The sequence below is a fragment of the Corylus avellana genome, chromosome ca11 (genome assembly GCF_901000735.1).
Source record: "Corylus avellana chromosome ca11, CavTom2PMs-1.0".
NCBI lineage: Eukaryota > Viridiplantae > Streptophyta > Magnoliopsida > Fagales > Betulaceae > Corylus > Corylus avellana.
In genome coordinates, this window is record NC_081551.1 from 20460315 (window position 1) to 20484429 (window position 24115).

General features: G+C 33.4%; 1 protein-coding gene and 1 pseudogene across 1 annotated transcript; both read left to right on the forward strand.

The window, feature by feature from the left end:
- The first annotated feature begins 2565 nt into the window (after positions 1 to 2565).
- Positions 2566 to 4305, forward strand: LOC132166348 (zinc finger CCCH domain-containing protein 20-like; annotated as a pseudogene).
- Positions 4306 to 17557: 13252 nt separating this feature from the next.
- Positions 17558 to 18988, forward strand: LOC132166119 (transcription factor MYB87-like). The gene is made up of 3 exons (XM_059576884.1): positions 17558 to 17825; positions 17925 to 18054; positions 18193 to 18988. Exons 1-3 carry the CDS (start codon positions 17690 to 17692, stop codon positions 18761 to 18763), a joined length of 837 nt encoding a protein of 278 aa, XP_059432867.1. The 5' UTR covers positions 17558 to 17689; the 3' UTR covers positions 18764 to 18988.
- The last annotated feature ends 5127 nt before the right edge of the window (positions 18989 to 24115 follow it).

Sequence of the window (24115 nt, forward strand, 5' to 3'; positions counted from 1 at the left end):
TTATATGATAATTAACACCCAACCATACACAGTAGTACTGTTGAATATTCCATTAGTACTATGTTATTTCATATATTTTTGTCTCAATTATATTGTTCTTATCAATTGCTTATAAAACCCTAATTAACCTCATGTTGCGAGAGCCCATACAACAATATATTTGATTTGAGAATAGAAAAACAAAAGATAAAAATTAAGGTCCTGTTTTGTTTGCGAAATAGACTCTTAGAATGGACTAACTAATTCAAGGTATAACTATTCATTTGTTTGGTAACATACTATTCCTGAAATAGTTTATTCCCACGAAACTACTAATTTCATACACACAGGATTAACCAAACCACTAAAAAATGAGTGGCTTAGCTAATCTTTAAGTAATGAAGTACATTTTTAAAAAATACCCATATAATTATTATTTTTTAAAATTTTAAACTATATAAAAAAAAAAGAGTGGCTTAGCTAATCCTTAAGGAATGGAATACATTTTTTTAAAATACCTATATAAATTTGTTTAATTTTAAACTGAAAACAAAATTAACAAAAAATGAAAAATAAAGAGGGTGGCTTGACCCTCCATTGAGGTGATCGGTTACCCACATAAGAGGTCGGGGGTGGTCGTACCACCCCCAGACGCCTCGGGGGACCACCCCTGTGGCTTATCGGGGTGGCCGAGGGGGCTGTCTTTATTTTAAGTTTTTTTTTAATGAGTGAAAAAAAAAATTGGCATTTTTCGTAATTTTGATTCAATTTCAATTTATGCATGTATGTTATTATCATACTAAAGAATAAGAATAACCATTCTATTCTAGAATCTTCTATTCCTAGTAGTAACTACTCATTTTCCAAAGTTTTGTTTAGCTTTTTATTTCTGCTTTGCCATACAAACACAAAATATTCAAAATTCTTTTTACTTTTATATTATATTAAAATATATTTTAAAGTTAAAAATAAAAAACACTCTCCAAAACACGTTACCTTAACGATCGAGAAGGCTCCTCGCGTGTTTGGTCTAACCCAGAAATGGAAAGGTTGGAAGCATGACCTATATGAATAAGAAAGGGGCTATTATTATTACATTTAAAAGTAATACCGGCTGACCCTTAGAATTTCCAACAAGTTGACATAAAGAAGAATACCCTAAACTAAAATATAATAATAATTATTATTATCTCTCCCACTGCTTATGGAGCAGATTTTCAGATTTTCTGGCCTATAATGAGGAAGACAATGTTATAAAAATTAGGTGAGTGGAATGGTTGTTTTGTCGTTCAATTAAAACATGACAGTGGTAAGTATAGCCGATAAGGTGGTGGGGTAAATGACTAATGACAGAAAGCTATGTCTTAGATTGTAAACCAAGATTACAAATTTACAAATCCATGCAGTGAATTCTGTACAGGATGTCCCACCTGTGCCGCCGGTGATCCTGACTAAATATTTATTTTTCTTCTTAATGTGTTTTATCATGTCATAAAAAAACGTTTAGTGTGTTTAAATTGTTCGTTAATATTTTTATTTTTGAAAGAAATTAAAGACAAAAAAATTAGAAAACAATAACAAACGGAGTCCGAGTTCGGGATAAAAATGTTACGATATTAAATATTGTTGATCATGTGTATATTTCTATTCACTGTTATGCATGTGATCACAACTTGATGCATTTGGCAGTTGAGTATTTGAGTTTTAATTTATTGAATCTCAAAGGCTAGAGTCGGGGACAGAACTAGAAATTAATTTTAAGGGGTTGAATCGTATTTCTATTAGAGGTTTTTTTTTTTTTTTTAAAGGGTAAAATAATTTTTATTAGAGGTATTAAGAGCTAGAGGGAGACGAAGAAAATAAATGATGGCAGTCATCCGAAGCTAAATCTATCTTTATTGTTTAACTAACAACTACCAACTAACAATAAAGTCAAGTTAACTCTCATTTTACAAATATAGTGACCATAATAACCATAAAATGACTCGAAATATATTAAAAATAAAAGAGAATAGGATCTCTTTCAGTTATTTATAGTTTATTTGAATTTGATAATATTTATTTAATTATATTTAAATGATATTTTTGTATTTTTATTTTTGAAAGGACACAAATACCCCTCCAAATATAAATTATTCGGTTAAAAATAAAATGGAAAGATACTAATTCAACATAAATCTCCTTGCTTCAAAAAATACGACCAACATTGCTTCAAAAAATTCTCATCGGCCTATCACGCGCTCCACCGCCCTCGTAAGACTAGGGGCGTCGCTTGGAAAAAAAAAGTCCAAAGGCAGGATCACCATACACCGCGGTCATCGTACACGTTTCAATTTCAAATAAGACGAAGCCACGTAGGATCCAAACAGGGGGCACGTAATTGAAATCTGTATTTGAAGGTTGCCACATGGGAATGGCTAAAACCGTTGTCTGGGCCTGCATCTAACAGGCAAGTAACTGGGAAATTTCTGAGTATTTTAACCGCAGTGGAAATTTAAGCTCTCATGTTTTTAACCCAACCAGGGTTAACCCCAACCCAACCACGGTTAAGCCCCACTCCCGTAGCAGTTTATAAACGTGCCCACCTTGCCGGTGATTCAGTAAACAATCAATCTCAAACCCCCTCTCCAAAGATGATGCTCGGAGAGCAACATCGTCCGAATCCCACGGTCCACATCCCTCCGTGGACACTCCAAGATGATCCAACGGCCGATTTGTACTCCTCTTACGCTTTAACCCCCCTCTCCGCGAACTCCGACGGCAATGGCAACGGCAGCGGGGAGTACTCCCCTTATTATCTCCAGGAAGCCCTAACCGCGCTCCAGCGTTACTTGCCCTCCAACGGAAGCCCCGAGATGGACTCGGACTCCGAAATAACGGGGTCGGACGCGCCGGTCGACGCGTACTCTTGCGACCATTTCCGGATGTTTGAGTTCAAGGTGAGGCGGTGCGCACGTGGAAGGTCACATGACTGGACCGAGTGTCCGTACGCCCACCCAGGTGAGAAGGCCCGCCGCAGAGACCCGAGAAAGTATCACTATTCCGGTACGGCGTGCCCCGATTTCCGAAAGGGCAACTGTAAGAAGGGCGACTCTTGCGAGTTTGCGCATGGCGTGTTCGAGTGCTGGCTCCACCCGGCTCGCTATCGCACGCAGCCATGCAAGGACGGGACGAGCTGTCGCCGGAGGGTCTGTTTCTTTGCTCACACGACGGAGCAGCTCCGGGTTTTGCCTCAGCAGAGCCCTAGAAGCGTCGGAAGCTCGGTGAACTCAACCGAGTCGTACGACGGGTCGCCGATGAGGCAGGCGTTTGAGGCCTCCTGTGTCAAAACACTGCCTTTTCTGTCCACCCCATCGTCTGTTTCCCCGCCGGCGACCCCTCCGGCGGAGTCTCCGCCTATGTCGCCGATGACCCAGTCGCTGAGTCGTTCACTGGGTTCAAGTGCGATCAATGAAATGGTGGTCTCGCTTCGGAATTTACAGCTCGGAAAGGTCAAGTCTTTGCCATCCTCCTGGAACGTTCCAATCGGGTCTCCCGTGTTTGGGTCCCCGAGAGGCTCCATCCTCCGACCCCGGTTTCTGCAGCGTGCCTACGACCCCGACCCGGGCCGCCCCTGCCCGTCCTGGAATCGGGTACCATGATATCTGGGACCAGTGTTGCGAGGAGGAACCGGCGATGGAGAGGGTCGAGTCCGGGCGGGATCTGCGTACTAAGATGTTTGAGAAGCTGAGCAAAGAGAACTCCTTGGGTCGGGCCGACCCGAACCCGTCGACCGGTGCTCCGGATGTGGGTTGGGTCTCAGAGCTGGTGAAGTGAGCAGCAGCCCAATGAATCGGGACACGTGGGTGGTTGAGATAATCCCCGATGATTTCTTTTGCTAAAGATCTTTGATTCTATTTTGGTGACTTTATTTTGTTCCTTCTCTCACACTGTGAATAGTGTCTGAAGCAAAGTGAGAGGACGGCTCTAGAATTTGATTTTGGAAGCAACAACTCGAAGATTCTGTGTATATATTTAATATTATCAGATGGTATGGGGGTGAAGAGTAGAATCTCTTTTTTGGGGGCCTGAGAACTCGGCAGAAGACATTAGAAGATTGTTAAGCAAGCAAGCAACGAAAACACTAAAAAAAAAAAAAGGACTTTTTTTTTGTATAGGTCGCAGTGGATCATTCCCTTTTTCTTTCTGTTAATTATTGCTGTGTTTCTTCTCATTATCACCATCCTACTTACTGATCCTGAATCTTGATCCTTGTAAATATTATTTCTTAGCATGTATTTGGTCTTATCCTAATGCAATTATTAATGTATTGTATATTTTTCATCATTGAATTTGGTTTTTTTTTTTTTTTTTTTTTTGGGTGCCTGGAGCTCTGTTTGTAGATGGATCTGTGCTTGGTTGCCATTAATGGATCTTTCTCCAAATTGCATTCTGATTCTTGGGTTGGGGAAAATCTGCAGAGAAATCCTCTCAATAGCCAGATTGCTGATGCTATCTGTCTCCCCTATGTTTTTTCAATTGTTATCTGTTCTTCATTTTGGGATCATGTGTGTTGTATTATTTTGGGGCACAGTTTCTCTATCTGGGTTGAATTGAAGTTCTGCATGTGAGAAGTAAATCCTTTTCTAATAAGACTTATTCAAAGAGGACACAGTTTCTCTATCTGGGTTGAATTGAAGTTCTGCATGTGAGAAGTAAATCCTTTTCTAATAAGACTTATTCAAAGAGGACTTATTCATAACAATTTTTTTTATATATATATATATAAAAGGGTTATTTGGGTTATTAAATATATGAATAATTCTAAAAGTTTTTTTTATCTTTCGAATTAAGTAATTGACATTGTAAGTCGTCTTATGACATAAATGACGTATCTAATGGTGTAAATAATAACATTGTAAGTCTTGTCCCATGACGTAAGTACCGTATTTAATGGTGTAAAAAATAACATTATTGTATGTCATATCAGCATACTATAATTAGAGACCATAACAAAAACTTTTTTCTTTTTTTCATAAAAGAAAGTGTAAAACCGTCTATTATTTTGCATGCTGATTAGGGTAGGTTAGATTGACTATCAATAGTCAACCATCAATGGATGTCCTTGTTTAAGGGGACACTGGGGGATTAGGTTGAAGAGTGAAATTTGGTTTGTGATATAAAGTGCTTGGGATATATAGTTGGGGATTTATTTTTCACCATAAAGTCCTTTCATTGCCTTGGCAGAGTCCGAATAATTTAAGGCAAACTTTCAGATCTTTGTGGGACACAGTTGGAATTTTGAGCAGCGGAGAAAGAAGTATATCTGACAACCGGAAATAATGGTAGTAGGGCATATAGACCATATTGAGGGAAAGGAAAATTTGGTCTGACAAAGAAAAAAAAATATCATTTGTGTGGCTCAACTTTGCCTTTGCCTCTGATTTGACCCTTCCAACACGCAACATCATGAGTCTTCCCTCTCTTTTGATCTCAGCTGTTCAAGTGCTTGGAGTTTCTTTTGATGATGTGTACCCCCTAAACTCTCCACCGTTGGATTTCCTTAGATTGTAATATTGATGAGATATATAGGCCCCCTACTTTCAATGTGTTCAGTGTCATAATCTATTCTTGATAGGTATAGCTGCTTTGGTGGTGCATTATGTAATTGATGTACAAACAATGGCATTTTTTTTTTTTTTCTAACTGCTGATAACCGGATTTAAGTGATAATAACTTCACATTAACAACTATTTTGGACTATTCAGAAGGTCCATGGGTTCATATGAAAGCCCATTAGCCCAAAGGCAGCCTCAATTCAGGTCTAAGGTTCGAATCCATCAAGTAGCATATGCGAGTTTTCTCTTTGCATATGCCCCATACGATATTAATCTATATACTAACCTACTTATTAAAGACTTGATCAAAATAGATCATCGACTTTGTCTTAAATGTTGTACCTATTTTGAATCCATTCAGTAAGGGAGAGAACCGTTGGTGACAAAGTCCGAAAGGAATGAAATCAAGAGAATACACCACTTTTCATATTGGTTTCTTTTACCAAAGTCACTTGCCTAATTGAGCCCACTTACCAACTGAAGACAAAAAAAAACCCGATATAAAAGGTAAAGCGGTTCACATTACATGTTTACAAGCACTTTTACCATTATTGCTTACATTTTATGTTTATAGTTTTAGACCCCCAAACATTATTTTTCTAGTTATGTGCTTGCATATAGTTGTCAATAACCCTTAATGACCTTAAGGTTTGTGTGTGAATTGAGTGCTTACGGGAATTTGAGCACTAAGAGTTTGTCTATAATTGAGGTTTAGTGTGAATTAATGTCAATTGTAACTAGCAATATGATAATTGTTTTAAAAGCATGAATATGTACTTGACTGAGTTGAGTATTTTGTGATGATATAGATTTATGAGTACTATTGATAGTTGTTCGAGCATACTTTCACAGCTAAAAAGACCAGTCCTTCATGAATGTAAGCGAATGACGTTCCTCAATAGCCATCAAGAACAAGTTCTTAGAGAGAGACATGAAAAATAATGAAAATGGGAATGAATGGACTAAACAAAAACACACATTGCATAGTTTTATGAGGGATGTCATACTAGATGTTTCCGTATGCATATATTCTTGGATTGAGATTAAATCATTATTTATATTAAAATCTTAAACTAATAGATAAATAGTAAATTTAATTATTTAATATTCTAAAAGTAATAATCATTCCTAAATCGGTCACGAGCTTACTAGTTGCATGCACCAATTTACAGGTGGATCATGTAAAGAGTTAATAGGATAAATAAAGAAATCAAAAACTCCCATTTCATCATTCTTCAAAGTAGATCCTATATCTTCCTAGAAGTAAAAGGAGGGATGTCCTAGAAGCCTCAGAAAAAAAGAATAGACCTTTATTATCATTACATACACAAAGAAAAAGGAATGCCTTTATTACCAATTTGAAGACCATTGACAAGTTGGATAATGTTCATTCCCCCTAGACAAAAAATTACTTAAAAAAAATATATAATAAAAAAATAGATAATGTTCATAAACATCTAAGAATTTAATGGCACGTGTAAAAACTGTTAGATTCTTAATTAATTAATTAATGTTGTAAGGCGAAGGGAGTTAATGGGAATATGATTATCTCCAATTTAAATGAATTGAAAAAGATTTAATTAGTTATAGCAAAGGGGTATTTTTGTCTTTTCACTTTTTGAAGAGACAAGAATACTTTTTACTATAATTAAATAGATATTATCCAATTCAAATGAAATGAAGAAGATCATAATTCATGTTTTAATGGTCAATAAAAAATCGGTTCTCACTCTACCTTATAATATACTCCATTTTTATTAGCTTTGTATATCTTAAAACGGTCAAATGAGAGACCCCATTTTCTGTATTTACCAAGATTTAACATCTGAAACAGATGATAATTAAGATCTGGGTATTTTTGCACCAAAAAAAAATATATATATTGATGGGATGCTTGGGAGTTTGCATATTTTTCATTAATTTTTACTTGGAAAGTTTCGTAAATGTTTTCATGGGGTAATTCAATCAGCCGGGATCACGCCATATAAAACAGAGGTCACTAGTTCAAATTTCACTTCCCATCTTTTGCGGACGTGTAAAAAAAAAAAAATTTCATAAACAACCTTAAATAAATTAAAAGAAAAACAATTAAGCTTTGCAAGAGGCAAAAGCCACGAGCCGTGGAATTAATTCTTTCCCTGTGTTTGACTGGCCACGTGTAATGATGAAGAGTCGGCCATTGTTGATACAGAGATGTTTCCGAATATGTACAGAGTAAAGGTTTTTTTCTTTTTTTTTGTGCTTTCAAATTTCAATAATCGCTCAAAGAAGATACAGTCATATGTTTGCCGACAGTTTGTTGAACGAAGGCCAAAAACTGTCGCCATTCCTAGCGAGGGAATTGGGACAACCAAGTCGGCCGCGTCACATTAGGAACAGCATCATTGTATTGCATGTCTGACACGTGTTTTTGCCTCCAAACATAAAATTGCAAAGGTCTTCATCTTGGAAATGCAACATTTAATTTGAGCCTCTGGTCCCCGTGGAATTTCCGGACGATTCATGAAAAAAAAAATGTTGTAATATTCCTTATTTAGAATAAATTAGAGAATACTTTAATTTGTGTCTAATTAAACCATACGTGGCATGTGGAGTTACACTTTAATTATTAAATATTTTTAAACATAACTAAATTTTAAAATGAATTTAAAGGTTCCAATTGCCTTCCATCGTGAACATATCATATTTCTTGTAGAGAACTCAAAAGACAAAGAACTTAAGAGTTAAAAGTTACAATAACTAAAGAGACAATGAACTCAAGAGTCAAGAGTTACAAAAAACTCAAGTAACAAGAGTTACAACTGATATATTAAGTTTATTGATGTTAATATAGAAGTAGAAATGCTTGTAACATTCATACTCTTTCTCTATAAATATAGTATTATACGTCATCAAATATATCAAGAAAATATGTAGTAACGAAAATGTTTTAATATGTGGACGTACGCCATAAGCCGAACCACTAAACCTAATGAATCTTTTATATTGTAAATTTCATCAAAGATTAAGAGCAAAATGTAGACATTTAACTCTTTCTTAGTGGTAAATATAAACTTGTAACACCGAATCACCCGTGAATCTTTGTCTTTCGCTTTCTCTGTTTCTTTCTTTCAATTTTATATTTAATTTTCCATTGTAGTATAGCAGTGACATAAGCTAACATCAATGTTCAATGCCAAATTGCCATGTGGACTCACTTCAACCCTTTGTTTTCTTCATTTTTCCACCGGTGTCTCTCTCTCTCTCTCTCTCTCTCTCTCTAGACTCTTACCACCATTCAACAACCTTTTCTTTTTTGGTCTCGCATTCCTATTTTTTGAGTTTTAAATAAAACTTGTGAACACATTAGTCTGTCACACGCCTGTAACATTCTTCGAGCTTTAATTTGTCCCAAGTAAGTCATAGATATGACCCCTAAACGAACGATCGTTTAGCGCCTCCCAAAAAAAAAAAAAAAAAAATCTTTATTTTTTAATGACAAACCGTTTACTCACTAAAAAAAAAAAAGATTAAAAAAAAGAAAAAATAAACAAGGGTACATACAATGTGACTTACTCATTCAAACAAGAACTCTGATACAAAGAAAAAAAAAAAAAAAGGGCCCATGTGGCCTTGTCTTGACGAAGAACAAAGAATAAATAAATAGTCAAAGACAAGCAAAGAAGATTACCAAGAAAATGGGCGATTTGGAGGATGATTTCCCGGCACTTTGAGATTACCGTCAACCCAAGTAATGCTTTTTCAGTGGTTGCCTCTTTGTTTATTTTATCCCCATTATCACCTTTGCCTAAAATATTAGTTTTTAACTCCATTCAGATTGACGAATACGAGGTTGTTTTGCAATCTGATGGAGACAGGATCGACCAGATAATCTATAATTATTAGGGTGTTATAAGAATTCAAAGGCACGTCTGTACACCATGATGTGGGTGAACCATATCTTTTTGATGAAAAATCGGTGATTAGAATAATTTAAAATTAGTCTTGATCACCAAGTCTACATACTTATTTCATACACTTCGATGCATGGAAGACTATTTCGTCTGTGAGGATGTTTGAAAGTCAAATGGGCGTTTTGGTCAGAGGCTCGGGCTACTAGGCCCATTAAATCACCGATAGCAAAGGAGCCCACATGGGACTGAACTGAAGAGGGCTTGTTCGTAGGATTATTATGAAGAAGACCAAGGGCTTGCTCAGCTTCGGCCCGAGTGAAGAAAACGAAGCCGAGTTGGGTTAAAATTTGAGTGCAATAACTTTTAGGGTTAAATACTCTTTTAATCCTTAGGGCTTGAACTCTTTATTTTTTCCTCTTTAGGGTTTTATTTTTATCACAGAGTTATATGTGGTTTTCATAAAGACGGAGATACCTCAATTAAAATTCAGTCCAAAACTTAACGGAACGCCATGTCAGCACTAATTTAATGTCATCACGTGTCAAATAATTAATTTTTTTTTTATGAAAATATTTTTTAAAAAAAATTAAAAAACTATATTTTTTCAAAAAAAAAATAAAACATTGGGGGTAACTACGCCGCCACCCCACTGCCGGGTGAGGGTGGCTCAAAAAAATTTGGTGGTTTTGGGGTTTGGGGTGGTTCGGCCACCCCTTAATTTGTCAGCTTGGAGCGACAATCTGCGAGAAAGAGGAGGGCTTGAATTGCTTAGGTAAGAAGTATTGTATGCAGGTGATGATTACCCAATTGGTTTAGAAAATCACAAGCACTAACAATATGGATTGCAGTACTGGAAGATGGATCAAACCGGAGCTTGGGGCAGAGACAGTTGTTTTGTTTGGGGCGTGCATTGCTCAAGAGAAGCCAGATACTAGTACTTGATGAGGCCACTGCCTCCATTGAAAATTCAACAGACTCCATCATCCAGAATACTTTGCGAATAGAATTCTCAACCTGCAGAGTCATAACTGTTGCCCATCGGATTCCCACTGTCTGTCATGGACTGCTCTAAGGTTCTTGCCATGAGCGACGGTCAGTACTATATTCCCATGTTAGCTCTGTGTTTTTTCATGTGTTTTGAGGAGCCAAAGGGGGTCGCCGAACCACTCCCAAACCCAAACCGCTAGATGAGGGTGGCTTGGACACCCCATGGCCAAAGGGATGGCCAGCCACCCCACAAATGGCCGTAGCTACCCCCTTTTTTTTGTTTTTTTTAGTATATAATTTTTTAATCCTTTTAATTTTTTAAAAAACTATTTTCTTAAAAAAAAAATTAATTATATAACATATGGGGACATTTGATTGGTGTTGACATGGCGTTTCATTAAGTTTTGGACGGATTTTTAAAGAGAGTACCATCTCCGTCTTTATGAAAACCGTAGGTACTTCTTATGATAAAAATAAAATCCTAAGGAAAAAAAAAATAAAGAATTCAAACCCTAGGAGGCAAAAGAGTATTAATTTAACCCGAACTTTTACTAAAACTCTCTTATTCAAATATATAGCACTTAACACGTTGGTCACAAAAATATAAACCGCCACGTGACAGTTCATGTGATGCTTATTTTCATAAAGAGTATTGTGATATACTACATAAATATCCCGCAAAGCTGATATGGTAGGGTTTAGTAGTCACTAATTTATTTTTTTATTTTTTTAATAATTGATAATTCAAGGGCTATTAGACCTTGCCACATTAATTTTTTAGATATTCGCGAGATATTTGTGTTGTATGTAACATTTTTTTAAAAGAATAATGTAATATGTAGCACTACTCGTCCATAAAATGTGGAATACCAAAAGAGTTTGTAAGAGCATCTTGAGCAAAAGCAACGAAAATAGCTACTTAAAAATTATAAATATATACTTTAACTAAAAATTCTTTATTCTACTCTCTATTTACTTTGAATATTATTTTTTAATGTTAGGTGAAGGGAGAGAGAGAGAAGATTATGAGAGAAAAACAGAATGAGAAAAAATTTGAAACTGAGAGGTAAAGCGACTCATAATAATTGAATATAGCTATTAAGAGCCACTGCTGGAGATGGTGTAAAGGGGTCGTAACACCCAAAGAATTTTCCTTGAAACGTTGGAAAATAATCCATTGAATATTTATTGATTAAAATAATTGTTTGGATGCCGACAAGATGATCAGAACCACATACGGTAAAATCCAACAAAGTATTCAACGAAATAATTGAGAGGGCTAGAAGCTGAATAACCTAAACTTAGGTTTCGTTTATTTGAAGGTAAAATATTTCCGTATTCTTATTGTTTTGTGCGACAGAAAATAATATACAGAAAAGCAAAGGCAACCTTTGCTTTTCTTCATGTTCATTCTTCTCCTGCATGCATGCAGACTGCAGATCTTCTGCTGCTGTGAGAAATGCTTAGGAGCCAGCTAGTTAGGGCCCAAGACATTTTCCAGGAGTTGTAGTTGTTTGGGTAGTTGGTCTTTGTTTCCACATTTGCTTTTACACACTTTTTTTCTGCAAAAGAGGGAAGCTTTGTGTTTTGATTCTTTGTCATGGTTCGGTTGGGAGGAAGAGTTACGGAATTTTCAAAGGATGATTACTTCTATCGTAGCATTATTAGCGGCCTCACTAAAATTAAATTTTAGCTATTTTGATGAGTCAATTTAATGAAAAATGCACTAAATGTCTCCGCAGCAGCCTCATTATTCAAGTGGAAAAAACAAAAATAGTGAGTGATAATGAGTACCGTTCACTCACCAAATTAATAAAAAATGATTAAAATCGTTTTTCTCTCTCCTCTCTTTTTGCTTACCAAAAGAAAAAGAAAACATATATTGAATGGAAAATAAACCTTGGTTGAGGTGAATGATAATTGGAGAGGATATATTATAGTCTTATTTATAGCGGAAGCATGTGTCATTTTTTGAAGAATATGACCGTTAGGAAAAAAAAATTAAAAAAAATATGACCGTTTGAAAAATATAAAATGTTAAAAATATGACAATTAGAATAAAACAAATATTCAAAAATATGACCATTATAAAAAAAAATACAAACATTCAAAAATATAAATGTTAAAAAAAGAATAACAAAATTTTTGAAATAAAATATTTAAATAAAATAGTGAAAGTAAGTAGTTAAAAAGGTGAGGCCGACTAGGATGCTTTAAAAACATTGACAATTAAAATAGAAAAATGTGTTTTTTAATTATTTTGATAAGATTGCTAATAATGGTGTCCCAAGAGGTAGTTCAATCTACTGAGATCACGCCTAATAAAGCGAAGGTCTTTAGTTCGAATTTTACTCCCCCTTCTTCTACAGATATATCAAAAAAAAAAAAAAAATTACTAATAATGGTATGATGGAAACAGTAAAAAAAAGACTAATAATGGTATGATGGAAACAATTATTGTTGCTTGCAAAAAGGGAAAGAACAGAAAAAGAAATCCATTCATTATGCCTCCATAGCTCTAGCTCTAGTAGGGACTACTCCCGGTGGCAGAGCACTATCACTAAATTGTGACTTCTACCTCTTACTTCTAATGTCGCAACATTAAATTCCCACTTTGATCGCCATAAAAGCTCATCCAACAAAAAGGAAAAAAAAAAAAACCAAAACAAAACAAAACTGACATTGATTTTAGGAGTTTTTAACCCTATGAATGAATGTGTCCCACACGCACGTACATACACACACACACACACATATATATATATATATATATATATATATGTTGAGACGTGGTCCATTTTATGAGGCGTGGTTCACAATTGATTGAGCTATTTCATAATTGATTGAGCTATTTCTTAGGGATAGACGTAGTCCACTTTATGAGGCGTGATTCACAATTGATTGAGTTATTTCACAATTGATTGAGCTATTTCTTAGGGACCTTTATATATATATATATATGGGTTTTACAGTAGCTTAAGGTTTTACAGGAGCCTAAAGAATAAAAACATATGAGTAATTATATATAGGAGAAGAAAATTATTAGGGTTTTCTCCTACGAGAATACAATTCTTTTCAATTTGAAATGAAATAAAAATGAGTCATTTCATGGACATAATTTAATGTTATTACATTTAGTTAGATAACTTAGATATAACAACGTTAAATCATAACAATGAAATAATTCATCTTAATTTTCAAAAATAAAAAATAAAAATTGATGGTTACGATTCAAGACAAAAGATGGTTAGGGTTCTTACCTTCAACATTAATGTGTGCTCCAACCATTAGGAGACACTCATAGGTGCAAAGTTGAAATGAGAATCTACCTCTTATTGCCAGAATTGTTTTCATCAATTAAGCAACAATCATGGAGAGAGGTGTGCAACATGTTATTTTATTAGTTTCAATTGTAAAGTATAGATCATCAAAGATCTTGATAAGATATAAACAATCTCATCATAAAAAAATTTAACAATTGAAACCCTAAATGTACTTCCCAATATGTGTAGAAAGCAACCATAACTCTAATAAACCTCTCATTTCTCATTTCTCCTTTCCATTCAAAAAAATCAAAAATACTAAAAAAAAAAAAAAAACTTTCTTCACTTTTCAGTAAAAAAAAAAAAATCATTTCACCTTTATGTGACATCAACACACATTTTCGTCTAAAACACAAAAAATCAAAAATTAGAAAAAAAAAAAAAAAATCATATCAAACATAACATTATAACTAAGGACATTGCTAAAGACCCGACTGTTTTGCCCAACTTGGGACCAACTTTTGCTTTATTTTTTAATTTAAAAAATAAAAAAAAAATTTCTGAAGCAATAATTTTTATTTTGGTCATTCTTTTATTTGGTATTTTTTTAAAAAATAAAAATTATATTTTTATTCATAATAATGACCAATTTTTTTTATTATTGCTTCAAAAACTTTTTTAATTTTTAATTTTTAATTTTAATTTTTTTAATTAAAAATTAAGAAAAAAGTTGGCCCTAAATTGCCCCAAGTTGGGCCGTATCATTCCTCTATAACTAAACCCTCTCAAACTTTCTAAATAGTGCTTAATCAAACAAACCAACGGTGAGACAAAATACACTACACGCGTGTACGTCTACAGACTCCAACAGTAAACCTCCCTCACCTGCGGTTTCTCTTTACATTAACCTTCTCACACCGACTTCTACCCAATTTTATTTTTATTTTTATTTTTATTTATTTTATTTTATTTTTATAATTAACCCACACCGAAGTCAACCTAGATAAAGACGTATGGAAAACATGGAAGGCCCATGCCCATGCCTAGACAACATCATAAACCAATCAATATGATGTAACAAAGTATAACCAAGTATGTTTAATTAGCTCCATCTATTCTAAATCCCATCAAATTTCTCATTCAGTCCGTCTCAGCTTGCTTTCAAAGCATGAAAATGTCCATTTTTTAAGAAGACCCCAGCACATGAAAATGTCTCATTTTTCAAGAAGACCCCATAAGCTGTAAAAACTCATTATTCTTTACTTTTCTTAGGGTCTTTGTGATAACGGATTTTAATAAATGTAATTTTAAAAATTGTGTTTTTAAAATCGCAAAAATGTTTGGTAAAACATATTAAAAAACTTTTTTTTTTTTATCAAATATTTATTTTGCAAAATTGTGATTTTGGTTTAAATTCGAGCATTTTCAAATAAACAACCTTTAACCTGCTTATAGAAATTACAGATTTTTTATTCTTCTTATTTTACATTAAATGCTTTTTAAAGTGTAAGTCAAACGCCTTATATTTTACGATATCTTCTAAAAACACAAATTATTTTTGCGAAATCGCAATCACCAATGCACTCTTATTCTTTTCAAGTTCCAAACAATGTTACTACAAAATCAAATTCGAACGATTATGTCGGTGATCGTGACTTGCAGCAATGTGCAGAGTGCAGCGGATCAAACCCAGAATGTGATTTGCTATAGTTGAAAGTGGTTTATGTAAAGGAAAAAGAAAGGGTAAGAATATTTAATTGATATGAAAAGTAAAGGAAAAAAAAAAAAAACCACTACAAAATATATATTTTATTTATTTAAATGTTAGTAAAAAATGATTGATGTGATATAAAAAGTAAGAATGTTGAGAATTAAAAAAATTAAAGAACAATATCGAGCCATGTTTTGGCCTTTGACAAACAAAGATGAGACTTGGACAAAATAAACTAATGGGACAAGAAAGCAAACCTAAACTTGAGAATATGAGAAACTTGAGATTGAGGCTTGAGGATCAAAAAACAAAAAATTCTTGGCTTTTTCCACTCCGGAGGGAAATAAAAAAGGGGGCATTTTTTGTTTTCCAAGCCCTTTTGTTTTCTGGTTTAATGTGGGGTCAAGGTAGGTTCCACACCCTTTAATGGTGATAAGTATAGCGACAAACCCAAGTTTTGTACCTTGCCACCATGGAGGGTTGGAATTATATAAACCAGAAATTTTATAAGCACGAATTTTATTTTATTTTATTATTAAATTACTATTAAAATAAAATTTAATAGTGATTTATTTTAAATTTAATGATAATTTTAAAAGTCATGTCATCTTTGAAGATAAAAGTCAGATTTTTAGCATTACTTTATAAAAAGTTATTAAAAAAAAAAAAAAAAAGCTAAGAAATAGGGCGCCTTAGAACTTTTTTCACACATAACAAACTAAAAAATTGACATAAGACCGAAAAAGAAAAAGAAAAAAAAGAAGATATTTTTTCCTATTTTTTTTTTTTTTTAATGTTATGGACCTTTGTATAGTTATACCTATATTTTATATTTGTCCCTAGCTACCACCTTATTATTAGGGTATGTTTAGATGTGAATTTGAGTGGTCTAAAAGTATATTTAATACTCAAAAAGTTTGTTTAAAAAAAACAATACCTGTTTCATAAGAGAGATTGAAAACGCTTTTGATGGTAAAAAAAACTATTTCTCAAACGTCATTTAAGTAAAAAAAAAAAGCTTCTTGACAAAAGTTTCAGTGCTTTTTTGCTATTTTTTAGGCTTTTTAGACCTTTAAAAGTGCTTTTAATTTTTTTACCAAACAAATATTTTTTTCAAACGAACTTTTTGAGTATTAAAAACACTTTTAAACCCCTCAAAAGCAATTCTAAACATGCCCTAAGTGAAATGGAGTGTACTTTTAGCATTTCTCCTTTAGGATTTCTAAGGCTTTGTGGAAGCGACATAAATTCTATTCCCACTCCAGTTGCAAAAGGGATTTGTTATTGACAAATTTTGCCTCCGCTCTAATAAAATTAGTCTTTGAGGGGCTAAATTGAAAAAAAAAACAAAAACAAAAAACAAAAAAAGAAAAAAAGGTCAGCAACCTTCAGCAACTAGGGGCAGCCGCCTGCCGCCCTTCACCAAAAAGGGTGACCTACCACCCCTGTTGTGACTTGTGAGAATGGACTCTCATTTTTTATATATATTTTTTTAAATGCTAAAATTTGTAATTTAGGGTAATTTTATCATGTGGAGCGTATAATTGACGCGGCATGTGTGACATCAGCCACGCATCATTAACTTAGTGGTCCAACTTAAGATTTTTTTATATGTCCGTACAAGAGGGGAAGGATAGTGAGAAAAAATATTCGATCTATTAACCTTGGCTTTATGAGACGTTGTCTCCAGCTGATTGAACTACTTCTTAAAAACTTAAGATTTTTTTAATTGATTCAACTATAAGTTCACAAAATGATGATTTATTTAAAATCAAAATAAAATAAATAAATAAAAATTAATTATCGAAATTAGAACCCTAAAAAAAGGTAGGAATTAATTTTGATTGAATTTGAGTCCAACTATATTAATTGTACATTTAGTATTGCAATTACTTTGTAATATTGGATTTATTCATGCACATAACATAAGCAAATGCTACACTTTTCAAATTTTTTTTATATAAAAATTTGTTCTCCATCACGTTTTCAAACTATTTGAGAGGAAAAGCATGAAACCTGCGTGCTGCCTGAAGCACACACATTGACTGGGCCCCTCCCTCTTAACCCAAAATAAAAGCCAACAAGTTGGTTTGAAATATGGATGGAAAAGGATAAATTAGAGTCAGACTAAGTCAAGCTTTCTAAAGCTCTTCTTATCTTTCTCCAAAACCTTATTGTCTTCTCTCTCTCTCTCTCTCTCTCTCTCTCTCTGAGCTTTTATTTTCGCTGCTGTTGATTTTAGTGACCAGTGAGTTGGCCATGGGCAGAGCTCCTTGCTGTGACAAAGCTAGCGTGAAAAAAGGGCCATGGTCCCCTGATGAAGATGCCACTCTAAAGAAGTACCTCGAAAAACATGGCACCGGTGGCAATTGGATTGCTTTGCCTCACAAAGCAGGTCTCTCTTTTCCCACTCAATATTCTTCTTCCTTTTTAAAAAAACACTGTAAAACCCATCTCTTTGTTGTCGTTTGACGATGGTTTTCCTATGCTCTAGGCCTTAAACGCTGCGGCAAGAGTTGTCGGCTGAGATGGCTAAATTATCTAAGGCCAGACATCAAGCGTGGAGGTTTCACTGAGGAGGAAGACGTGATTATCTGCACTCTCTATGGTACCATTGGAAGCAGGCAAGTTGATTCATCTTGACGTACATCTTTCATGTCTTCTTACTGTTTTTTATTTATTTATTTATTAAGATTTTTGTTATATTTTTTTATGAAAATACTCTGTTTTTTTTTTTTTTTTTTTTTTTTTTTTTGGATTAGGTGGTCTGTTATAGCTTCCCAACTCCCCGGTAGAACAGACAATGATATTAAGAACTACTGGAACACAAAGCTGAAGAAAAAGCTGTTAATGGCAGGAAATTCTTCTTGTCCCATGTCTGCCACCATCGACAACAACAGTGAGACTACTAAAAATATTGGTTATCTCAACTTGGCAGAGATTTCGGCTTCAATTAACCCCAAACTAGAGCCCTATGATTGTGGGAATTCAGCTTCTTTTGACACAAATTCCAGCACATTAATGCCTATGCAAGTTTATATGCAAAACTGTACACTATTATCCCCTGTTTCGAAGCCTATTCAAGTTTCAGATTACAGCATAACATCATCGTCTCAGGATGTTTCGGGTGTTTCAACTTCATCTGCTTTAGCGAATTTGGACAACAGTTGCAGCCTGTGGTCCGGCATTAATGGAGGTTTCAAAGAGGAAGGAGGAGTTTTTCCCCTTGATGATGAAGATAATAACTTTCTTAATGGTTTTGAATTTCAGGAAGATAGTAGAGATTTTGCCCCACTCCTAGGGAACTCCCCACTGGGTTACTTTGCTGGGTGATACTTCTCAACATTAACCTCTCAAAATGTTACAAACTGACCATGGATCAAGAACATTGGAAAAATAAGATAGAATTAGTAGCTTCTTAGATGGATTTTTAGGGGGTGCATGGGGGGTGTTTTGTTGAAATATTCAATGCAAGTTAAATTTTAAACTAATGAACATGTGATCGAGCTGATTGTATATATATTAAAGAAAAGTCATGTGGGTGTTCTGTTTACTGTTTCCTACTCTCTTTTTTCTTTTTAATATCAAGTTTGTTTAATTGTCCTGTGTAAATTCATGAACGTGAAGGATGCGGTCATCAAACCTTGTTTGCTTCTGACTGGTCAGTGGTCACGAAAGTTGCATTGCCTAGCCAATTCAAAGACGAAGAATATGTCTCCATCTGACAAAACCCAAAGATAATAACCCAGATAAAATGGATGAAGTAAAACAGCACACGGCGTGCCACGCATGCCGTGTGCTGTGTATCACGGTCCAGATAAAATAAATAGAATATTATAAAGGTACTCACGAGCTTTTTATGAGGGTCAAAAAAATTAGCCAGTTAATTCTAACTTAACTAGTCGTGTTAGAATGACAACATAAATTAGATGATTTTTTTTTTTTTTTCTACAATTTTATATGGTAAAGCACTGAATAACGTGGCTCTGAACTCATGTATCATTTGGTTGCAAGCTTTCATGGTCGACATGAATGCACCTTTCAACGATGGATGCCCTTTACTTTACACCTCTTTTTTAGTTACACCTGTTTCATGAATATATGCCAGTAATTTCAGGGTGATGGACTGACCGACCAACCTCATTTTGATCTTTAATTAAGGTTGCTCCTGCATATACAGTGTTCATCTGCTTCTGCTTCTACTAAATTTCCATTGAAGTAGTATCCAAAATCATATGCATCATCATTAATATTTTAAATACGAGTAGGAGTAGCTGCAATATCACAACGCAGCCATAAATGGCCTTTTAAGGTGTGATATCATGGTGTATACGTTGGTCTTAATAAATTTAATTAATGGTGTATAAGTCTATTTACTTATACCAGCAGGAGAAAAATCTGTTTGGTTTGGCAGTTTTTTAAAAAATAACAATTTTAAAATGTAGTTAATAAAAACACGATTTTGTTTAAAAACGAACCGTCTTTTTTTTTTTTTAATTAAATACGAGAAAAGGTTACCGGTAATAAAATACACGGTCTTTGAAATGGGGCCAAACGCACTCTAAATTCTCTCAACTGGATTTTAGACAAGTATTTATCAGAAATTTCAGTGTACTTCTAAGAGGGTCAATATTGATCATCCACATGAATTCAAAGTTTATAAAAAATATCTTTGACTGACAAGCAAAAGGACATCTGCCAAAGTATATATATATATATACAATTTGAAATGTTGAATAGTATATATATATATATATATATATATGCAAGGGTTCTGGTCTTACGATCAATGATAGAGCAATAAAAATTTATCAGATTCCTTCTCTTCCTACTGACTATTGGTCTGCACATTCATCTGAGACGACTAATCCTATAAACGACTATCTTTTACTTTTTATTTATTATTAATATTTTTTTTTCTTTAAGCAATTTATAAAAGGGTTACAATAAATCAAAACACCGAAAAAAAAAAAAGGAGCGCTCTCTAACAACGTACCCAAATTAAAAATTACAGTCCAAAAAATAACAACCAAAAGGCAATACCAATTCCTTCTCTCCAATGAGAACAGCTTTATTTGTTATTATTTGTTTTTTTTAAAACAAAAACATTAAGAACGTAAAACATAAAAGGAGAGTGCTTTCTTTCAAATGCTTACTTTCTTAATGTGGCAGTGAAAATTACTATTGATGTGAAATATACATATTAATCCGTCCAAAATTTAATATTGATTTTCATTATTATATCAGTAAGTAACTACTTAAAAGTACACGAAGTGTTTCTTAAACACAAAATACTCAAAATTATTATTATTTTTTTAAAGGAAAAAAAAAAAACCCTTAAAAAAAGATTGTTGTGGTGGTGGCAGCATTCTCTTAGAGCACTAGCAGTATCCTCGCTTTGATTTTCCTTAAGTTTATGGCACAAAACTACTTTTTGCTTATTTATGAAAATATATTTCACAATAACTTCTCTTACCTTTCCTTATGCTATTAAAATATTATTTTTTTTACAAAATTCAAGTTCCATACGTATACATAAAATATTATTTTTTTTACACTTGAGGGTTGGTTAAATGTAGGGAATCTGATGTAATTAGTAGATTTTTATGATTTTTTTGAAATTTTCCCTATACATAAAAAAAAAAAAGAAAAAAAAAAAAAAAGCATATAAAACATAGATTCGGCTTACATGCTGTTATTGTAGTTTAATCAACGGTCAAGATTAAATTTCTCAAAATCTCTTTTCATTTTTTCTCTCTTATTAAAAGCTTTTAAAAATAAGTCAACTTTAAGATTCAATCTTGACCGTTGATTAAATTATAATATACATACTATTATTTTAATAACAGGATCCATAAATCATCTATTGCTATTACTCTTATAGGTCAAGGTCGTGGGCGAAGCATTTTCAAAAGTTGCTCATGGAAGAGTCGTGAGTTTGAACGACATTTAAAGAGTGAGAGAAGTCAAAATGGACTGTGGGGAGGATCCTAATCTAGAAATTAGGGTCCTTGGTGGGCATTATAATATGAAATTTGACGCCTATTAAAGCCTTTTGCTTAGACCTACAAAACTGCTTTTTGAATATGTGGCCTGGGGGACCACTTATCCGTTCAATGTTCACACCAATTCAAAACCATCGGTTTCATAGCCTGTCCTCCTCCTCCTCCTCCTCCTCCTCTACACTTTCTCTTTAATCACTCTTCCTTCACCTAATCACCTTCCTTGAAATTTCTTGGGCATCCCAATTAAGAACATTTGAACCTGTCAAAATTAGTGGCTCATATTCTCTCAGGCATAAAAAATAATATTGGAATACAAGTACTCAGCTAACTAGTTGGAGCGAAATTTTCTAAAATACGTCCATACAATTAGGGTTTTCTTATATATATATATATGTTAAGTTGTAACCCTTAATCATTAATAGTAAAATATAGCCGCACTCTCTGTAAATATAGGCACCTTGTCCAACCACGTAAATTTGTGTATCGACTCTCTCTCTTTTTGATTTCATATTATTTATTATTGTTGTGTACGATAACAACAGAATATGTCTACTCGTCTTTAAGGGTAGATCACTGTAAAAAGATTATCTGTATGAAGCAAAAGTTATTAACTCGAATTCTTCTCACATCTTTTCCTCCCTTTTGCAAATATGTTAAAAAATAAAATAAAAAATAAAAAAATTTCCCTTTGACTTCAGGGTTAATAAGCATGCCCCTCTTGACTTGTTGTCGTTCAAATTTATACACAGTTGAAAATTAAGCCTTCTATGGATATATCAATCCACCAGGGTCTCTCTTGAAAGGGCACTGCCACGTGCTCTGACTCAAGTGTTCATTTGGGTAGGTTTGATAATAATTTTAACAATTTTTTTTTTTTTTTTGGTTCTGATTTGAAAAAAATATTTTAATGAGATATAAAGATGAGAAGTGTTTTGTACGGTTTTTATTTATTTTTTATTTTTGAAAGTAACCTTACCAACGAATTTATAGTTTCAAGAAATTCTATCAATTTTAACTCACATCTCAGCAAAATTTCTTTTCCATTTTATCTAAAAAAGGTGTTTTTTTTAAAAAAAATAATTTTAATTTTAATTTTAACTATCAACTTTCTCAAAACACTTAAATTTGGACTAAAATAAGTAGCTAAATGCAGCTACATTTTCACTTAAAGCTCTATTTGTTTTTGTGTAAATATTTTATAGAAAATATTTTATGCATTTTTCAGTATTCAGTTTGACCAAAAAAACTTATTTAGTTTCGAAAAATACTTATTATTTTTAAATTTTGTAAACCACTTTCCAAGTTTGAGTTTCTTATTCTCAAACGGCCAGAAGTTTACGGCTGTTTTTCGTTGTTGCTTATTTTCCTTATGAGCTAAACGCTGAAAAATATTTTTTTGAACTTATTTTTTCTGAAATATGATTTGGTTGAAAATTCTCAAACTGCCAAAAGTCTATAACTATTTTCCGTCGTTGCTCATTTTTCATATAAGCAAAAGGTGGAAAAGAACTCCTTTTTTCAAAAAAAAATGATGTTGTTAAAAATTCCTATCGAAACAAATAGAGCCTAAGTTTACAATTCAAAAATAACATTTGACTAGTATATAAATGTATTGCATCTAAACATATAAATAATTATGGGTATCACCTTATCACTTTTGACCCGTAAGCATATTACTTTATATAGACATGAAGGTGACATGCAGTACAATTATTGAAGCTATAATTATTTTATTGTTGCTTCCACAAGCTCACTACGTTTACTATCTTTTAATCTTAACGAAATTAAACTAACAGAAATTTGTCGTTGATAATTCTCACTTCTCAGCTTCAACAACGTTAATTACTTAGTTGTAGTCAAGTCAAAACATACAGCCTTGTTTATTTGTTTTATTCATGTATTTATTTGCACTTCTCCAAATTAAAATGCCATTTTTCTAATTCTAGTTATAAGTCAAGGGGTAAATAGAAAAAACCTCCAAGAATTAATATGGATATCAATAACAATGATTTTTTCTATTGCAAAAGTGGGCCTATATTTCGATACATTTCCTGTGAATTACTTGTTTTTCACGACTGTTTTACTCATGATGGGGTAAAAAATAATTAAACATAGGGCATAGCCGCATAGGGGCAAGGTCTAAGACTCCCTTAAATTAAAGGCTCACTATTACATCAGCTTAAAAAGCTTCAAGAGAGCCCTAAAATATAAGAATATCCTTTCAAAAAGTCTAGCATATTCTTTAATTTCTTCTCTTCATAATTATAGCCCAACATAAAAATAACCATCGAAGGCTCATTAGCTATCCTGGTCCCAATGCTACTTTGATAGTTCTCTTATTGTTTTGTAAGTGACTCATTACTTACGTGAGAAATTTGTTATTATTGACTAAGAAACTACTTTACCAAACAAAACAACAAGTGGAAACTTCACAAGATATTTTTAAATTTTCAAGTGTTTTGAAATTACTTATTTAATGTTCAAAAACTCTAAATTTACAGTATTAAGCTTTTAATTTTTTGCGTCCTTCATCCGTTATAATATTCCGTTAAATTTTGTCAAAATTTTTGAAATACAATTTTTTGTTTTAATGAAATTTTTTAAAAAAATTGTAAAGATTTAGGCAGGGGTATTTTTGCAAATTTAGTTAAATCCTGAACAACGCCTGAATCTTTGTAAT

Bases quoted from the DNA above. Each gene is read 5' to 3' on its own strand.
- LOC132166119 (XM_059576884.1), top strand. From the start codon at position 17,690: ATGGGCAGAGCTCCTTGCTGTGACAAAGCTAGCGTGAAAAAAGGGCCA. The intron at 17,826-17,924 runs GTCTCTCTTTTC...CCTATGCTCTAG, and splicing joins TGCTTTGCCTCACAAAGCAG to GCCTTAAACGCTGCGGCAAG. The intron at 18,055-18,192 runs GCAAGTTGATTC...TTTTTGGATTAG, and splicing joins TATGGTACCATTGGAAGCAG to GTGGTCTGTTATAGCTTCCC.